A 16,201-nucleotide genomic window follows, 5' to 3' on the forward strand; every position below is an offset into this window, starting at 1 on the left:
TAAAGAATGCAGAGAGAACATGTGTGTGGGTATGGAGACTGAAAGTGAATCATTTGTTTGTGAGAGTGTAAGAAATGTACTACTTGCTCTTAATCATCTTTGTCCCTCTTCCTCTCTCTTTAGGACAGTCCATTGATCCTCCAGTCAGACAGAAATGTGACCGTCAATGCTAGGAATGATCAGGGACAACTGACCGGTCAGCTAACCGTGGGTAAGACAGACACACACACACACACACACACCATACAAAGACATGTCCATACACACTACATCGGCAGTAAACGTTTTCTTTAAAAACAACATCCAAACCACATCATTTCTCCCAGACAGTCAGTTATATTGCTTTGTTTGTGCTTGAATTCCTAAATGCATTTTACCTCCATCTCTTTACCAAACTAAATGCTATATTTTTCCATTAGTGTATCTCACTGAGGCTGACAGCCGTGCAATTTTCTAAACTACATCATTTTTCCGAGCTCTCATTGGATTAGTGAGGGGCCAGTGTTTTACAGAAGACGTCACTCAGAAGACGTATAACATTTGTATCATGATGCATTATTATCGGGCTCAATAACGAAAAAAAAAAGTTTCAGAACATGAATGAAAAGATGTTTCACTAATCAGATAAAAAAAGGTGTGCACCGTATGGCTTTATGAATTCCGAAGTTTTGAAGTTTCAGTTTTCGTTGAAATGGAACCTAAAACTGCACACTGATTGCATAACAGTAAAATGAACAACAAATGTGCTGATAATACCACCAAGTGGTAACATACTGTGAATATGCAGTGCGTTTCTCTTCAACAACCATGGCGGTGGCATTTGGTGCCTCTAAGTGAGGCGAGTTGCACAAACAAAGGGTTAGTGACAGAGGACCCAAGATGATGATGGCAATGGTTGGAGTTCAGAGCAGGTTAAATATAAAAGGGAGTTAACTGTGAACCTTTGTTCCTGTCTTGTTGGGATTTAATATTGTCTATTTTGAAACCTTTTCATTACAAGTTCAGTAGCCTCTGAACATGTCCTCAGGGTTAGACTTTTTTTAGGCTTTCATTTGCCACAGGATGGACCTCTTAGTAGCCATGCTGCCATGTCATTAACGCCCTCACAATATGACTGGACTTTACATGTAGTTTGGGAAAGCAGTAAGTCAGAGTGAGTTTTCACCATTCATGTCTTGCTCCCGCATTCTTTCTTGACTGTAGAGGTATTGGAAAATGTGCATCTTCTACGATTGGATTCCTGTCTGTACCCAGATAATCAAAGAAAACAGCATCAACAGCTCCTTTGAATGTGATTCTAACTGTGGACTTGCAAACGCTTGCCACATGGGAGGTACGTTAACGGAGAGTGCTGTTATTAGAATCAGACATTTTTCTTTTTTGTAAAATAGGTTATTCACTTTTAAGGAATTTGCTCTGATGTTTGGTGCAGACAATAAACATGTCACGAGGAAATAAAAACACAGTTTAACTACGGGAAAAGTCAAGAACATAAACATAGAGCAGAAATGTACAATAGAACTGTTTATTAAAGTGAGTTTTTTTGGCAGAATGAGCAAACATATTTATCAGGTTTTGTGCAAAAGTATAGAGCAAAGATATGCAATGTGCAGGGATAATAATCTAACATGTGTGTTGATGCATGTAGGTGGTTAACAGTATATGTGACTTCTCATTAGCTTTTTCATACTACACACACTTTCACTTGGCAATGTAAGTTGCAATGAAATATCTACTTTTTGGGGAATTCCTGCTGTTTATTTGCTGTTCTAATCTTGCACAAAAGTGCTTGTCACATAACTGCCCAGTGCTTGAGTTAGCCCATGACATGAGGGTTTTGCAGACCTTTGTAATGTTTTGTGGCACTGTTGTCTTTTCAATGACTTCCCCCTCCCTTGTGCCATATTTATCCTCTACAAATAAACCAAGTGGTTAGTTATCCTCCTCTGGTTTGGAGGAAACTGCTGTAAAGATCTGGCTGCTTATTGATGCCGTCAGAAACACTTTCAGATGTGATTTGTAGAGCCATAAAACGTTGCCAGTGTGTGACTGGCTACTGGAATATGTGGTTGCATTTGGAAATTAAACACGACATGCATCAAATAACCTCTCAGTATATTTCAGCCTTTCCCTTCTTTGTTACTGATTTGCATATTTGGAATTATTTATATGCTTCTTACCTGACTCATTGAGTGGTTACAGAACTAAAAGACTTCAAATCAACTATGACAAATCCATCATATCACCTGACCTTGGACCGTGTTTTGAAAACATGCTTGATCGTCATACGTTACCATCAAAAAACGAGCAAAATAATTTGTTTATCTGGTTTTGTTAGAAATTAAACTATCAATTCTTTGGGAATTTAGGATGTGTCAGATATAGAAGATCATTGCCAAGGACCACTTACAACCTGACAGGTGAGGTGAATGGTATTTTCAGGTAGAAGGCTCCTCTCCACTGTATTTCTCGTTTGAAGCGAACGCAACATGAAGATATTCATCACCTGTAGGCTGGCCAGGCACTTCTAGTGTCCTCATATGCACACACAGCCTTTCCCTTTCTGACTCTTCTAAGGTTTGAAATCCCTGACAGCTCACTTCCTGCTGTTAAAACTCCCCAAAGCCGCTTTCCTCGCCAAGAGAAGCACTTTAATGCTCATGTGTTGTCTGAGTGAGTGTGTGTCTGCGTGCCTATCTGGCCGTCAGCAGAATAAGTCTGTTTTACCTAGACAGCCTAATTTATACTATTGTGGGAAAGCTCCCGCAGAGAGAGATGGTTTGTAGAGCTCGCAGAGACGCGCCGTGCTCCTCATGAAACCGTGGACGCCACAGAAGTCTGGTTTGACATCAGGGAGATGGGTTTTCCTGACACGTACCTCCCATCCTGTTACGACAACAACCACCGCAATAGTTCTCGGCACAGCGTACTTTTTTTTTCCAGCCGTTGAATTGCGTTGGGACAAACTTATATGGAACTATTGAGTCAACTGTGAACTGGCTGACAAACCATTTAAAATCAGCAGCAATTACACGCTGCATGCAATCCACTGCAGTCCTATGTATGCCTGGCATGCACGAGATGTGCCCATACCAGCCAGCACAGAATGCATAGGCGCAGAGCTGCAGCAGTATACATCAGGCTGCTAAAAGACGACATGAAGAGTGTTGTGTCTGTGATCCCTCGTGTGCAGTCAGACACGGAGTCATGCTCTATAGTGACTGGACACATGCTGAAGTTATAAATACATAAATATTGAATTTTCTTACTGATATTCCCTTTGAGTCACACTCATGCGCACATACAGTAAACACAAAACACACACAAATCCTTACCATCTGTCACACACTCACATTCTCACACATCAGCCACAACTTTGGGTGGAGATTCCCCAGACACGAGGAGACCTGCCAAGCAAGTAGGAGTTCCATCAATAACCACTTTGTGACACACACACACACACACACACACACACACACACACACACACACACACTAAAGACCCCAGCGGCTGTCTGATGGGATGGAATGGGACAGAATCTTCCGGAGGAGCTTCTTCTATTGGGCTCCGGAAATCCCTTGGTCTCCTGCTGCCGCTCCCTCCTGTTGCCTCTGTGCTGACGCAGCAGCACATTTAACACGCACGCAAACAAACACACACACACACACACACACTCTCCTCCTCTCTCTGTCTTCAGTATCCTCACGGGGATACTCAGAAATCCTGAGAGTAAGACGGTTATTTCTCCTCACAAGACACTCACCACAAGTTCCACCTCAATAAACCCTTCATTAGTATTTACCACTGAAACTCAGTAGAGCAACAGCTCGTACTGTAGCTTGTACAAGAGGCACAGGATCACGGTCAGCGGTATGGAAAGGTGAAGCGTTTGGACTATACATTTACATAGAATACCTAGACACAGGTGTACTGACACCTTATCACCTATTGGATTGTGAAAATAGGTCATTTCAGCTGCACATAAATGGAGGGAGGAGAGTGAGACCCCAGTGTGGTAAAAACTCTGCATCTCGGGAAAAAACTAAAAAAAAAGGGTCACGATACAATTTTAAAGTGTTTCATGAGGTCAAAATGATTTATTGGCGAGTATAAATTATTAAACATAGGTCACCAAAATATCGGCTTGGAGGGAACATTGGTCCTAATTGCTCTTCTTTGTTAGGTGCTTGACATTTCCTCTACATAACAGCTTCAAAAGGTAACTGATGGACAGGGAACGAAAATTGCACCTGCCACCTGTAGGGTTAATGTTGGCTGTGGCAGGTGAAAATTGCAGGTCGCCTGCCACCATGGCATTAAGGTTCTCTTAATATTTGGAAATATTATATTCAAAAAAGCAATTCCCAAATTAGAAAGGATTAGGGTTGATTTCAGTAGTAATGTATTGGCCGGTAAACGTTCAGTGACCTGTCAGTGTGACAGACAAAAAGGAAAATAATATAAGACCCTGCTGATGGGATTTTTGGTACCTTCATAGCCAGAAATCCAGCTCTCGTTTGTGATTAAAATGACTTGTTTAGGGAGTGTGCCACACCTTTCCATACTCAGCTGAATGTTCTAAAATGGATAGAGGAACACACACATGCAGTCCTCTATTTATCTCGTGTCCCCCTGAGGGCCCATCTGTCAACAGAGAGGGTCTGAGTAGCCTACATGTGTTGGCCTTGGGCCTCCCATCTCTCTCTCTCTCTCTCTCTCTCTCTCTCTCTCTTTCATCCCCCATCCCTTCTCTTCCTCTCAATGCTCTTCGTGGCTGTCAGCTCGTTAATGTGAGTGAGAACCTGTCATCTTTGTCTTCTGAATGGCTGACCATAAAGATGATGAGTGAACTTGGGGTGTTGAAGGCATTCCCTTTCACCCGCCTAGGCGATGATGTCTCAGCAATAGAGGCGGTGCAGGGGCAGGAAAACGCAGCATGCTGTGGGATTATCATCCTCACAGGAAAAGGGAATTTCCTCACACTTATGATAGGCTGAGCAAACTTTTACTGAGCAAAGCACTAACTGCTGCATTTTGCAATATATACTGTAACTATGTGTTGGACTAACAGCTGATGTTATAAATCACTAGAGAATACAACTATGGTGGCATTATTTAATTCTATGTGTGTCATGCAGCACTGTATTAGGAATCCACTTCAATGTTTGTTGGTAAAGCAGTAGATGTCTGCTTTTACTTACGGTAAAGAAAGCAAAGAAAAAACGTTTTATACAGGTGACGATAGTTTGTATTTTGGAACAACTTTACTCATGTTTAAACATGAGAAAAGTTGTGCACTCAGAATACCACAGCAAAATATTGACAAATATTGATAAATCCCGGTCCAACGACAGAAAATGAAGACCTCGAGGATCATTCATCTGCGGATCATCTGGGGAAAATACTAATTTTTATATTTTCTAGGTCAGCTCATTTACTCGTCACTGTTTGTTTCCCATTCGCAGCCACTTCACCTGTGTGTGTCTGTCTCTCGGCAAAGCTGGCAGTCATTACAGCCGGTGTGAGCGAGTGTTTGTGTTCCGGCTGTCTTATTGACTTTTCATTTTTCTAAGTGCACGGCGCTGATAATGAATGCTCTTTCTCCCCTAGCAGGAGAGGTACTGGTGGCACTCATAACCCTTGTGTGTGAGTGTGTGTTATTTTAATGGGGACAGTTTTTATTACATTTTTTTAAGTGTAGCCGCAGAAGCCAAACTTGTGGGTGCATCTACGTGTGTTTTTTAAAGCAACACCTCCAACTTTAAAGGTGACTTTCAACACTCAACCTTTCCCTCTCTCACTTTTTCATCTTTCATTCAACACACTCGCACACTTTCCCTCGGTCTCTCTCTTGCCCTTTGCCTGATATTTTGCCTCCGCTCCCTTTCTTATCCTCTCTTTCTTTATTCTGTTGTCTTTTTTTACCTTCCACTCCCCCTTTTTTAATCATGCATGGACCTCATCTCTTATTAAACCAATGAATTCCCCGCTGACCTTGTTACCTTCTCCTATACTCAGGCTTTGCATTTATCACTTCATTATCTCTCTACCTTCTTACACTAATTATGTCCCTTTTTATCTGGGTGGAATCAGGTACCTCATTTCGGCGGATGTAGCTCAAAAAGTGTATTATCAAAGCAGCGGCATTAGGGGACTGAAAGGCAAAGGCCGTACAGAGTAATAGATGGTTAAGAATTTGTGGTAAAAGTGGGGTGAAGCAAGAGAAGGTCTGTCATGTGTTTGGCTAGGAATCAGTACTCAATATCTTTAAAGTATCCTAACAAATAACCCAGTACCAATAGTATCGAAACTTCTCCAGTCAAAGATGCTCACATTTAATCCTTTTTGTACCCAGATCTAGGAAAAAAAGAACTATTTGTATTGTTTTGCTCACAGCCAATCACCGCAATTGTTCTGCGATTTAATGTGACGTGTGCTTGGCCCAATAATCCAGCAGTACAACCCATGATGGCGAACACGCTGTATTTGATGGAGTTGGCAGTTCAGCATGCCAAGATGCCACCAAAGCGCCATACTACACATGCCTGTGTGGTCTGATATAAATTGAGTGCATACAGTGCAGAAGTATTTTTTCAGGAAAAACCCGGAATTTGGGTATTTATGTAAAAATCCGTTGGATGGGGAGGAGTGGTGGTGTCACTTTAGGGTACTGCTATTCGCACTGGTATCGTAATTTGCTAAATGATGCACTGCCCTGCTCTTGTGTTGTTGTAGTTAGAGTCTATATGGGTGGATTTGTGGATTCATAGCTGTGGAAATGTAAGAATATACAGAGTGTAATCCTATTCTGTTTCCACTCATCAGAAACATGGCGTGGCTCTAGCAGTTAAACAGTTGAATGTCGGCTAAAATTGTTTTCTGATTAGTGTGCGGAGTGAGTACTTCCATAAAATTCAATTGTTCCATTACACACAGTCTAATTATGAATCTACATCTTTGCAAATCCCCTACTGAGAAACAAATGATGTACATAACAATCATATTTCGCAGTGATCACATGTTCAGCTAGAGTGAGATCTCTCTGGCTTGATTTAGCTGGCGGAGGAACACAGAGATACTAAGTCGTCTAATTTTATCTCCCTCCCTCATCCAATCAGCGGAGTTCAGACAGCACGTCTTCCTCATTTTATTCTGCCTCTCTATGATCAAATCAATGGTTTTAATGAGGCAATTAAAAATACATAGAGCTGAGCATTAACAAACTGGGATACACTTAAGGGGTCACCAAGGACTCAATAAAGGCATGGATTTACTGCTATTGTTGTCAGTTATCCTTATGATTGCACAAAGGCTAATTGTCTGTACTTTGGCTGCATTATGGCAGATACGCTTGTTCATATGTGCGGGTATGTTTACCATGAGGAATGGATTTAATGGACCATATGAAGTCATCCGTCTGCACCAGTGAACTATAGGCTTCATTCACACTGTTTGCTGGTGGTTGGACACAATGATACAATGACATATCTACTATTTCAAGCATGAGAGTGCTCTCTTTGACGCTGGTATGGCAGGAATCTACATAACATAGGTTGTGATTATTTTCTTTGTATTGAGCATTCATTCGTCCCCTCTTTTAACAAAGCAGGTTCGTAATCAAACCACTTTCATTTGGATTCGTGTCGATTTTTGGAAGTGCACTCAAGATATCTCACACACTCTCCATTCATCTAACAAACCCAGTCGAGTCGTGGACAAAATAACAGACAAATGTGAAATTATAGTGCAACTGAATATATCAGTTCATAGTGCTTGGTTTCCATTTAGACTTTGTCCTAGAGGCATTATTAAATCTGGGTGTGATAATATGTAGTGTTGTTTTATTGGATTGCATTATATTGTAAGGCATCTCTTTATTATGTCCATCGTCTGTATCTGTAATCATTATGGGCACTAGGAAATGTTTTATCTTTTGATTTAAATAGGTCTTGAATGAACGTTGTAAAAGCTACAAGATTATGTTTACTGTTTATGCATTGGAAGGAGTTATATGACCGTGCAATAGCCATCTGTTTCTTTTTTCTCTGTTTAATAAAAGGACATTAAAACATCAGAAAAATGCATGCTCGTTGACGCAAGTCAAATAGTACACCGTCTCCTTCAGGCAACGAGGAAGACTTTATGTGTCTTTATGAGCATGGAGTGTTTATTGCAGGGATAGCAGAAAACATCCCTTTAATGGTTTAATGGCCATAAAGCAACAATGTACTGTCAGTCTTTCTTACTGTCTAGCCTCACATCTGCACAAAATTACATTTTCAGGAAGTAAGAAAGGTTGTCGTGTTCTGCCTATGTAATTCTTAAATTTGCAACCAAACCAACCAAAGCAACCAAATTGCCCCAGAAGCAAATAAAAAAGCTTATATGTTGGTATTGAAGAACAGCAGTTTACAATTTCCAACCAATAATAGTGCAAAGCTGACACAATTCCTTCTGTGGGGCACACTAATAATGTCGATTAGCATTTCCTTCTTTCGCATTGTCTGTGTGAAAAAAAAAAGCATGAATAATTCAGAGTGCACCGTGGTTGAAGGATCTGCGCCAATGTCACAGCAATGACTCAGTATTCCTTCAGGCATGTTTGGAAAGCAAACATTTATAACTGTGTGCATTTTAGATAAAGGGATAGAATGCCCAAGCTCCCTTCCAGACGCGCATTCAATTTTGAACACCACCACATCCCCGTAGGCGCTACTGCCGTGTTACTTTTACATTGTATGCACTAGGCTGATATCCAGGGGGCGCTTTCAATAACTGCAAATACTGGAATATGTAAAATCAAATCTTTGTAATTGCAAGTTGCAGGGTAATAAAAGAGTGCAAGGAACATTCATGTAGTAAGTTAAGTCAGACGTCATCTGTACTCTGCAAAAGCCATTTCATGTGAGTACCGCACTGCCTACGAGCAGGTACTGTAAGTTGACATGAGGCTTTTATTGCAAATGTAAAAGGTCAATTAATAAAAATGTCTGTCAAGGCTCACTAACTCATATGTAAAACTAAGATGTTTTATCTCCCGCTGCTTGCTTTTGCCATAACTTCAGGATATTAATGTAATTATGTTCACAGAGGCATGTTCGTCACTACAAAGCCTGAAAGATCAGATACACCCTCGGCCACAAGTTCTTCAACTTCCAACAAGGGAACAAACTCCTGATTCTCTACTATGCATGTGCTGAAACTTCTTTTTTTCTTGTTCCTTAGTCATGTAGTATAAGATGATCGGGTGGGGGAATGGGGCTTGCCTGAAGGTTTGAGAGGCACAAAGGAACATTTTGTCTGCCTCTGAATTGTTTTTCTGATCCCATGGAGACCTCATGGAGACCTCATGGAGAGCCCATGGAGAGACCTGCTAGTGGCATTTTAAAATCTGCATCTATTGGCCCTCAAATTTCAACTTTGTTTCCATTAATGTATCCATTTATATTTGACTTAAAACATCTGACTATCATATTGTGCTTACCCTTTTAGTGAGGCTTACTTTGGTAAATAAGGCTTATTTTCATATAAAGTAGGTCAAATAAAATAATTTCAACTTACGTTACTATGCATCGCTCTCGACAAGTCTGATCCTAGCCCGGTTTGTTTTCAGGCCTAATTCAACCTTTAAGCTTAGCTGGTCAGTGTTACGATCTAGCAAAGTAATGCAATGGTTCCTCCAACCTTCCTTCCAGTAGTTCCTCGTAGTTGTGTACCGTGAACTACACATCAACTGCAGCTCATGTCAAATTGATTCACTTCAGCTGCAGTTATTCCCCACTTGAAATACAGAGCCTAGACCAGCACTGGGCGAAAGTACAGCATGTTCACAGAAGTCAACATTTTTGCTTTTTAAATGCGCCAGCAATGCATTCCTGCTTTAGGCCACTTGAGTATATTACTCATGTACTTGAACCCAAGACACAGTTTCAGGGCACTGCAAAAAACCTGAGTTACATGTAACAAGGGAGTCCAGCAGCATGGAGGTCACCTGTGTCGAAGTGAGATACACTACGCAAGCTGGTGGTCTCTAATGTGCTGCCAAAGGTTGGCCTTAGCTTTGCATGTGTTGCTTCCAGTTTAATATTTGATTCCTCATGCTATATGCATTTAATATGTGCTGCTCTGTGACCATGAAATCTATAGTTCTCTCTTTACATCCCCACCTCCTTCTTTATGCAATTATACATCAGTTCATAAATAGATCAGACTGTATTTTTTCAACGAATAACATTAGCTCTGAGTTGTTTGAAACTTCAGACTTTTGATTATAAGCTCTGATTTTGCACCCCTCCCCCCTCCTTTATAAAACACCATGTGTTTTACTGACATGCACACAGTTGTATAACAACTAGGATGATACTTTTCTTGGTTACAGTTTGCCAGGATATTGTGTTTATATGTTCATGTTATGTTTAAAGAAAACATGTAATGGATTAGTTAATATATAAAGGACAGGGAAAGGTAATTCAAATAAATGAAATGTAGTGTAAGGAATACATTTTTTGTGTTTTCATTGTAAGTAGGCCCATATCTAGTAATCTATCACTAATTGTGTTAACGCTGACAGGGTTTTTTTTCGCTTGTTTGGGCCTTTAAACTGCGTATGAATGTGTGGAGCTGCATGCCACAACCTTTACCTGTCTTTTCATCTGCACCTCCTACCATTTCATCTTCCCTCCATCCCACAGCCCTTGACTCCAGAGATCAGGTTGATTAATGTAGATGACAAGCGCCACTCATTTATCTCTCCCTCTGTCTCCTTCTACCCTCCCATTCCATATTAATGACTGTAATCAACTCTAAATAAATCATTCGTGTGCCTCGGTGCATGAACCTCACCTTCCCACCTGTGGCAAATTCAAAAGTTGAAATAAAAAGTTCATTGCATTGCAGTGTCTTCCATTCTCCTCAGTATGAGCCACTCCTCCATTTCACATGTTTTCCCCTCATTTATCTTTGTCTGTTTCTTTTGAGAGACACCTTGAGGAGATTAAAGGTGTGCTGTGGTAGAAACACAGTGATGCAGTGACCCTCTTGTTTCCTGCTGTTGCATCATGGCCATGTTGCATGCTGTTTACTTTCAAAGGGACAAAATAATTGCTTTTTGTTGTGCCCTCTTCACTGCCTCCATTATTCCCTTGCTGCTTGAACAGTGCCGTGCAGCACTTATCTGTCAAAGTTACAATGGCTCACTTTCAACTGCAGTCAACTCATTTTACAGCAAGTTGGCTCATAAGTTGACCCCTGACTGTGGGTTTGTGGTGTTTCTTAGGCATGAGGCCCATGCTCTTCTTTTTGTTCTATTGTCTGCGATGCGACACACATGGCCATATCTTTTAAAGCTGTAGTTAGTGGTGGCGTTGTATTGGAATGCATTATATTTTTGTCAATGCAGACCAGAAACACAAAGGGGTTAGAGTAATAGAAACGATTCAATACACCAATACTTACACTTTTCAGGGTCAACAGGACTATATAAGCTTCCTAAGGTAGAATATATACTGTGGCAAGGCTGTTGTACTGTACAGTCCGTGGATAACTCAGTTTATCACAGCATAGGCATTTAACAAATGACGGTATGGAAACTTCTCAAAACATACATTTAGAAAAAACGTATTGAAAAAGGAATACATTGTCAAATAAAAGAAACGTCAACTTACCTTGTACCCTGTGAAGAAATACAAAGTAGTCAGTTACTGGCACTTTTGCAAGTTATTAAGAGAAATAGATGCACCAAGACTTCAACATCACCCCCACAAAGCTAAAGGCATACTGTCTTTGGTGTGATGATGTTCATTTGTCTCATTTAGTAACTTGTTAGCACCCTCCTTTTTTAAGAAACTTAAAATCTTATTGACATATTTAATGTAGTAGAACAAAATGTTGAGAGATCTTAAAGCTTGTGTTTACCACAGACCTTATTTCAGCCATGTCACTCAAAGCCCATTCCAAAAATCCCAATGACTTTGAGACGAAAGAACCGGAAGTGCAAAAATGCTAATTCATTTAGGGTTCGAGGCATGATGTTTTTTTGGGTTGACCTTCCGTCCACACGTACATCATCCCAGTCGAGTTTCGTAAACGCAAAATCTCAGGAACACCTGGAGGGAAACCTTCCAAATTTGAAACAAACGTCCACTTGGGCTCAAGGATGAACTTGTTATATTTTGGTGGTCAAAGAGCAGCGACGAGACTGAAAAAGTATTGTGTTTTTAAGTTAGCAGCAAATGAATAATCACAATCCACTTTCAGGGGTCTGGAAAATGTGAGGTTGCAAGAGAGAACAATATACTTCTCTGTTCAAGTTCATATTTTATTTACATTCAGGAACAGCTAAAACACCAATACAATAAAACATAAAGGACCATTCATGCATCTAACAAAAGGGAAAGGTTTCAGAAGAGTGAACATAATAGATGAAATAAGCATTTTGTACATTCCACTTTGAATATTTGCTTCTGGACGCCGTACTTCTCCACATTAATAAAGCAAAACGTTTTCAATTGGTTGTACTTCTACAAGGTCTCACAAGCTAATGTGGAACTAAATGCACACAATCATTGGCTGAAAGGGAAATAAACGTCATTTTTTATAAAAAGAGGACGGATAGAAACATTTTATGCGTTTCAATTAAAATGTCTACACATGCTCCATGCGTTGCTTAATGTGGTTTGCACAATTTCCCCTTAGGAGCATCTTCCCGAGTAGAACACACAGAAGAGCCCAGTGGGCTTTTGAATATTCATTGAATTTGACATTCTCGACAGGAGAGGAACTGACAAGCATATCAGCCTGACTCACTCAACAGAATACTCATCGTAATCCACTGATAAGCCTCGTCATGTTTGAATAACTAATCAGGAAGTTTAGTGAGTGAAATCCAGTCAAAGCCAAAATGTATTCACCTGACATAGAAAGTTATCTTTCGTTGGTCTTTACAGTTTAGCTTTAAATACAAAACAAAAGGACAGAAGTTGTAAAATGATACACAAGAAGGACACAGCCTTGTCTCTTGTTTTCTGTCCATTCCTAAAATATTTGATGTTGTAGTGTTTCTGCTTGCTCTGGTTCATTGCTTTCGACTGCATGATTAGTAATAAACACACAGATATGCACATACACATTAGATAGTTTGCAGACATGAATAAGAAACCGTCCTTGTGGCCATATCACTAAGTGGGAGAGTCAATTTGGCAAGTGTGTTTTGTATATGTATGCCCGGGTTGATGATCATTGGAGCATAGCCAAAGAGAGGCTTAATGCCAATATAGTCTCAGGGAGAATTTGCTCATCGAGTTTAGTTGACAGAAATGAAAAAAACACTGCTAGCAAACTTTCTCTTCGAGTAAGCAATCCTGCCTGAAGTCTTTCAGTGTCTGATTCAGTGGATGGTGTCAGATAACGGTTTGGTTTGTGCCTGTGCTTGTCAGACAGAGGGACCTTCCTAAGAGCTGTTATATCTAAAGCTGTAATCGAGCGTGTTTGTGAGCTAGTTTGAATATGTGGGCAAAAACACCAAGGCACTTTCACCGATGTTCTCCGAGGTAAGAACACAATATGTAAGTCCAGACCTGTCATAGGAGTGATGTGCAATAAGTCTGTTTTTAACCAAACCTAATTTTTTTCACTAATGAATTGGATATTTCCATACTTTGACCCAATTTTCAGATTGAAAACCTTTTATGAATTTGACTTGACATTATCCCGTTTGACTCTGCAATTGGAATTTGAGCGCAATTGAATTCTAAATGTATTCATATAGCCTAACGATATCACCACTAATTTAAATTGACTATTGATGTCATTGCATAACACTACAATATCAACATGAGCATCTCAAACTGCAAAACGACTTTGATCATAACCCCTCTCATTGCAGTCATCGATCGTCTTTATTTCATTATTGGGACAACCCTCAAGTGTACGGCGTTAATAACGCTCGTTATTTTACCTGATTAATTTGCTGTAGCAGGTCCCGTAATTCTGCTGCTGACGCTGGTAAAAATTATAGACTTTCCTTCATGGATCTCAGAAGCAGGACTTCAATACAGGAGATATGATGCAGGACGCTTAGCCTTTAGGCGTTAATATGCCAATTTACACATCTCATGAAAGAACGCTCATTTACTCAGGTGGCATTCATCATGTTTACACTGGTCATTTGCATAGTTATTTGAAGTTAGGAGTATTTGTTGAAAGTGACGTGGCACACTCTTACGAACCCACCGTACGAAAAAAAGGGAACAGCAAGTTAAGAAAGATAAACAAAAATGTTCTTGCATGAGGTCCGATGTGCATAGCCAAAGACGAAGTCGGTAAAGCTATAGATTGACAGTTCATAAATTGGACAAATGTATTCATTTGGAATATCGGTATGTTTGACAAAGCACATTTTTCACTCGAAAAATATGTCGAGAAAACTTTTTTTTTTTATTTTTTAACGAAATTTGAGCCTTTGACTTTCTTAAAACTGCAAAAACCTGTTCTGAAACTGTACACCTTGTAGCTATAGGCTTTGTGACTGTTTGGTTAATCTGAATATGAAAATATAGACTCACATTGACTGTACAAACCATATGTGACAGTTATGCTTATGACTACTCCACATGGCAGAGCAGTGCCCATTTTACTCACTACAAAGCATTATCTATTTTATCATACAGTATAGGACAGAGTATGTCACAGGCACACATTTCTTAGAGCGGTAGAGCCATACAGATGCCCTTTATCCCGTCAGGCCAGCTATTATGCCTAGAAAGTAGATTTTGCTGATGCTGAAGAGACCTGAAGTCCCCCTAACCTTTTTTGTCTTGACTATGTATCTGTTGAATGGGCCCTGCCTGGAGATCGCAGGCTCTGCTCCAATTCATAAAAAGTGAAAAGTGATTTAGCTAATGGCCAGATCCAGCCAAGCATTAAAAGAGCCAGAAAAACCTTAAAAACAGTCATAAAATCTGCATCTTATAACGCAAGGACACTAAAGTTTAAGTTATCCTCATATTTCACAAGCCTTAATGCTATATTTAGCATATTGCCAGAATTCTGACCTAAGGAAAACTATAGAGTGATTTAAATGAGACAAAATATGGTCTCTCTCCACATAGCCAAAAGACTGAAACTGCCTAATTAAAGAATGTTTCTTGGCTGGAGTATGTATTAGCATTCACATATGCAAATATGCATGGCCAGGGATGTACGCAAAGACTATTCAAGGCCTGACACGAGCGTGGAGAACAAATATTTACATGAATGTCACATTCTATTTCACCCACTCTTGTGATCTCTCATCTTCAGGAATGTGAGAGAGGGATGCTGAGGGGAGGAAAGGTGAGGGTGCTGGGGAGGCACTTCACAAAGCACATTGAAGCTGATTTTAATTCAAATTCATCTTGACATGTTTGGGAAAATCAGCCATGCATGCAGTGTTTACGTGGCTAAGCCAACACTCTTTTTTTGTACCTATCCCCCAAACCCTTTTACTGTGTCGTACTGAGTCATATCCCATCATGCTAGAAGCCCTCATTTAAAGACTTAAATTAAAAAATCAGGAGAGCAAACCCATATAACTTTATTATGGCCTCAGTGCTTTAATTTTCAGTCGTGAAAAAATTAAATAAGCACCATTTTAATGTCCTCTTTTCATTAATTACAGAATACAAATTGGAGAATCCAATTAAAGTATGTGAAAAGTTTAATGAATTATTTCTATTCTTTTATTCAGAAGTTGAGATGCAAGAACAAGAAAAGGATCCATCTAACAGAGGCAGTTAATTGAAAATTGTGATGAAAAGAAGCAATAAATACCTAAGTGACAGGGGCAGGGTAGTTCAGGGAATCATGCTTTTGGTGGATAACAGTTGTTGAAGTGAATCAGAAGCACTTTATCCAGCCTCAACATCCAAACTGACTTTGATGTGCCCTTGAACATGTAATAGAAACCTCTACAAGGCTGTAATAGCCAATTCCTAGCTGTCCGTCTGTGTAGACCTCCTTACTTCTTTGACCCATCCAAACAATTTGCTTTATACACATCCAGCAGACACAAAGCAACATTCACATTCATTCAAACGCCATGTCTCTGGACATCAGATACATGTAATTCCAATATTTACTTTAATATCAGCGCTGTTTTGGTTTCCACCAATTCCTGGCTTTCTAGTTGCTAAATGCTCCACTGTGTTCAACAGCTACAGTAGTC

General features: G+C 40.0%; 1 protein-coding gene across 2 annotated transcripts in view; it reads left to right on the plus strand.

Moving 5' to 3' along the window:
• Positions 1-16,201, plus strand: part of LOC116392941 (zeta-sarcoglycan) — a 272,383-nt gene that overhangs the window by 210,101 nt on the left and 46,081 nt on the right. For both annotated transcript variants that reach the window (XM_031864787.1, XM_031864788.1), the window contains exon 4: positions 124-211. In XM_031864787.1, coding sequence (XP_031720647.1) covers positions 124-211 — 88 coding nt within the window. The remainder of the gene's footprint in view (positions 1-123; positions 212-16,201) is intronic.

Source organism: Anarrhichthys ocellatus, unplaced genomic scaffold, assembly GCF_004355925.1.
Source record: "Anarrhichthys ocellatus isolate YVR2014 unplaced genomic scaffold, GSC_Weel_1.0 scaffold31, whole genome shotgun sequence".
Classification (NCBI taxonomy): domain Eukaryota; kingdom Metazoa; phylum Chordata; class Actinopteri; order Perciformes; family Anarhichadidae; genus Anarrhichthys; species Anarrhichthys ocellatus.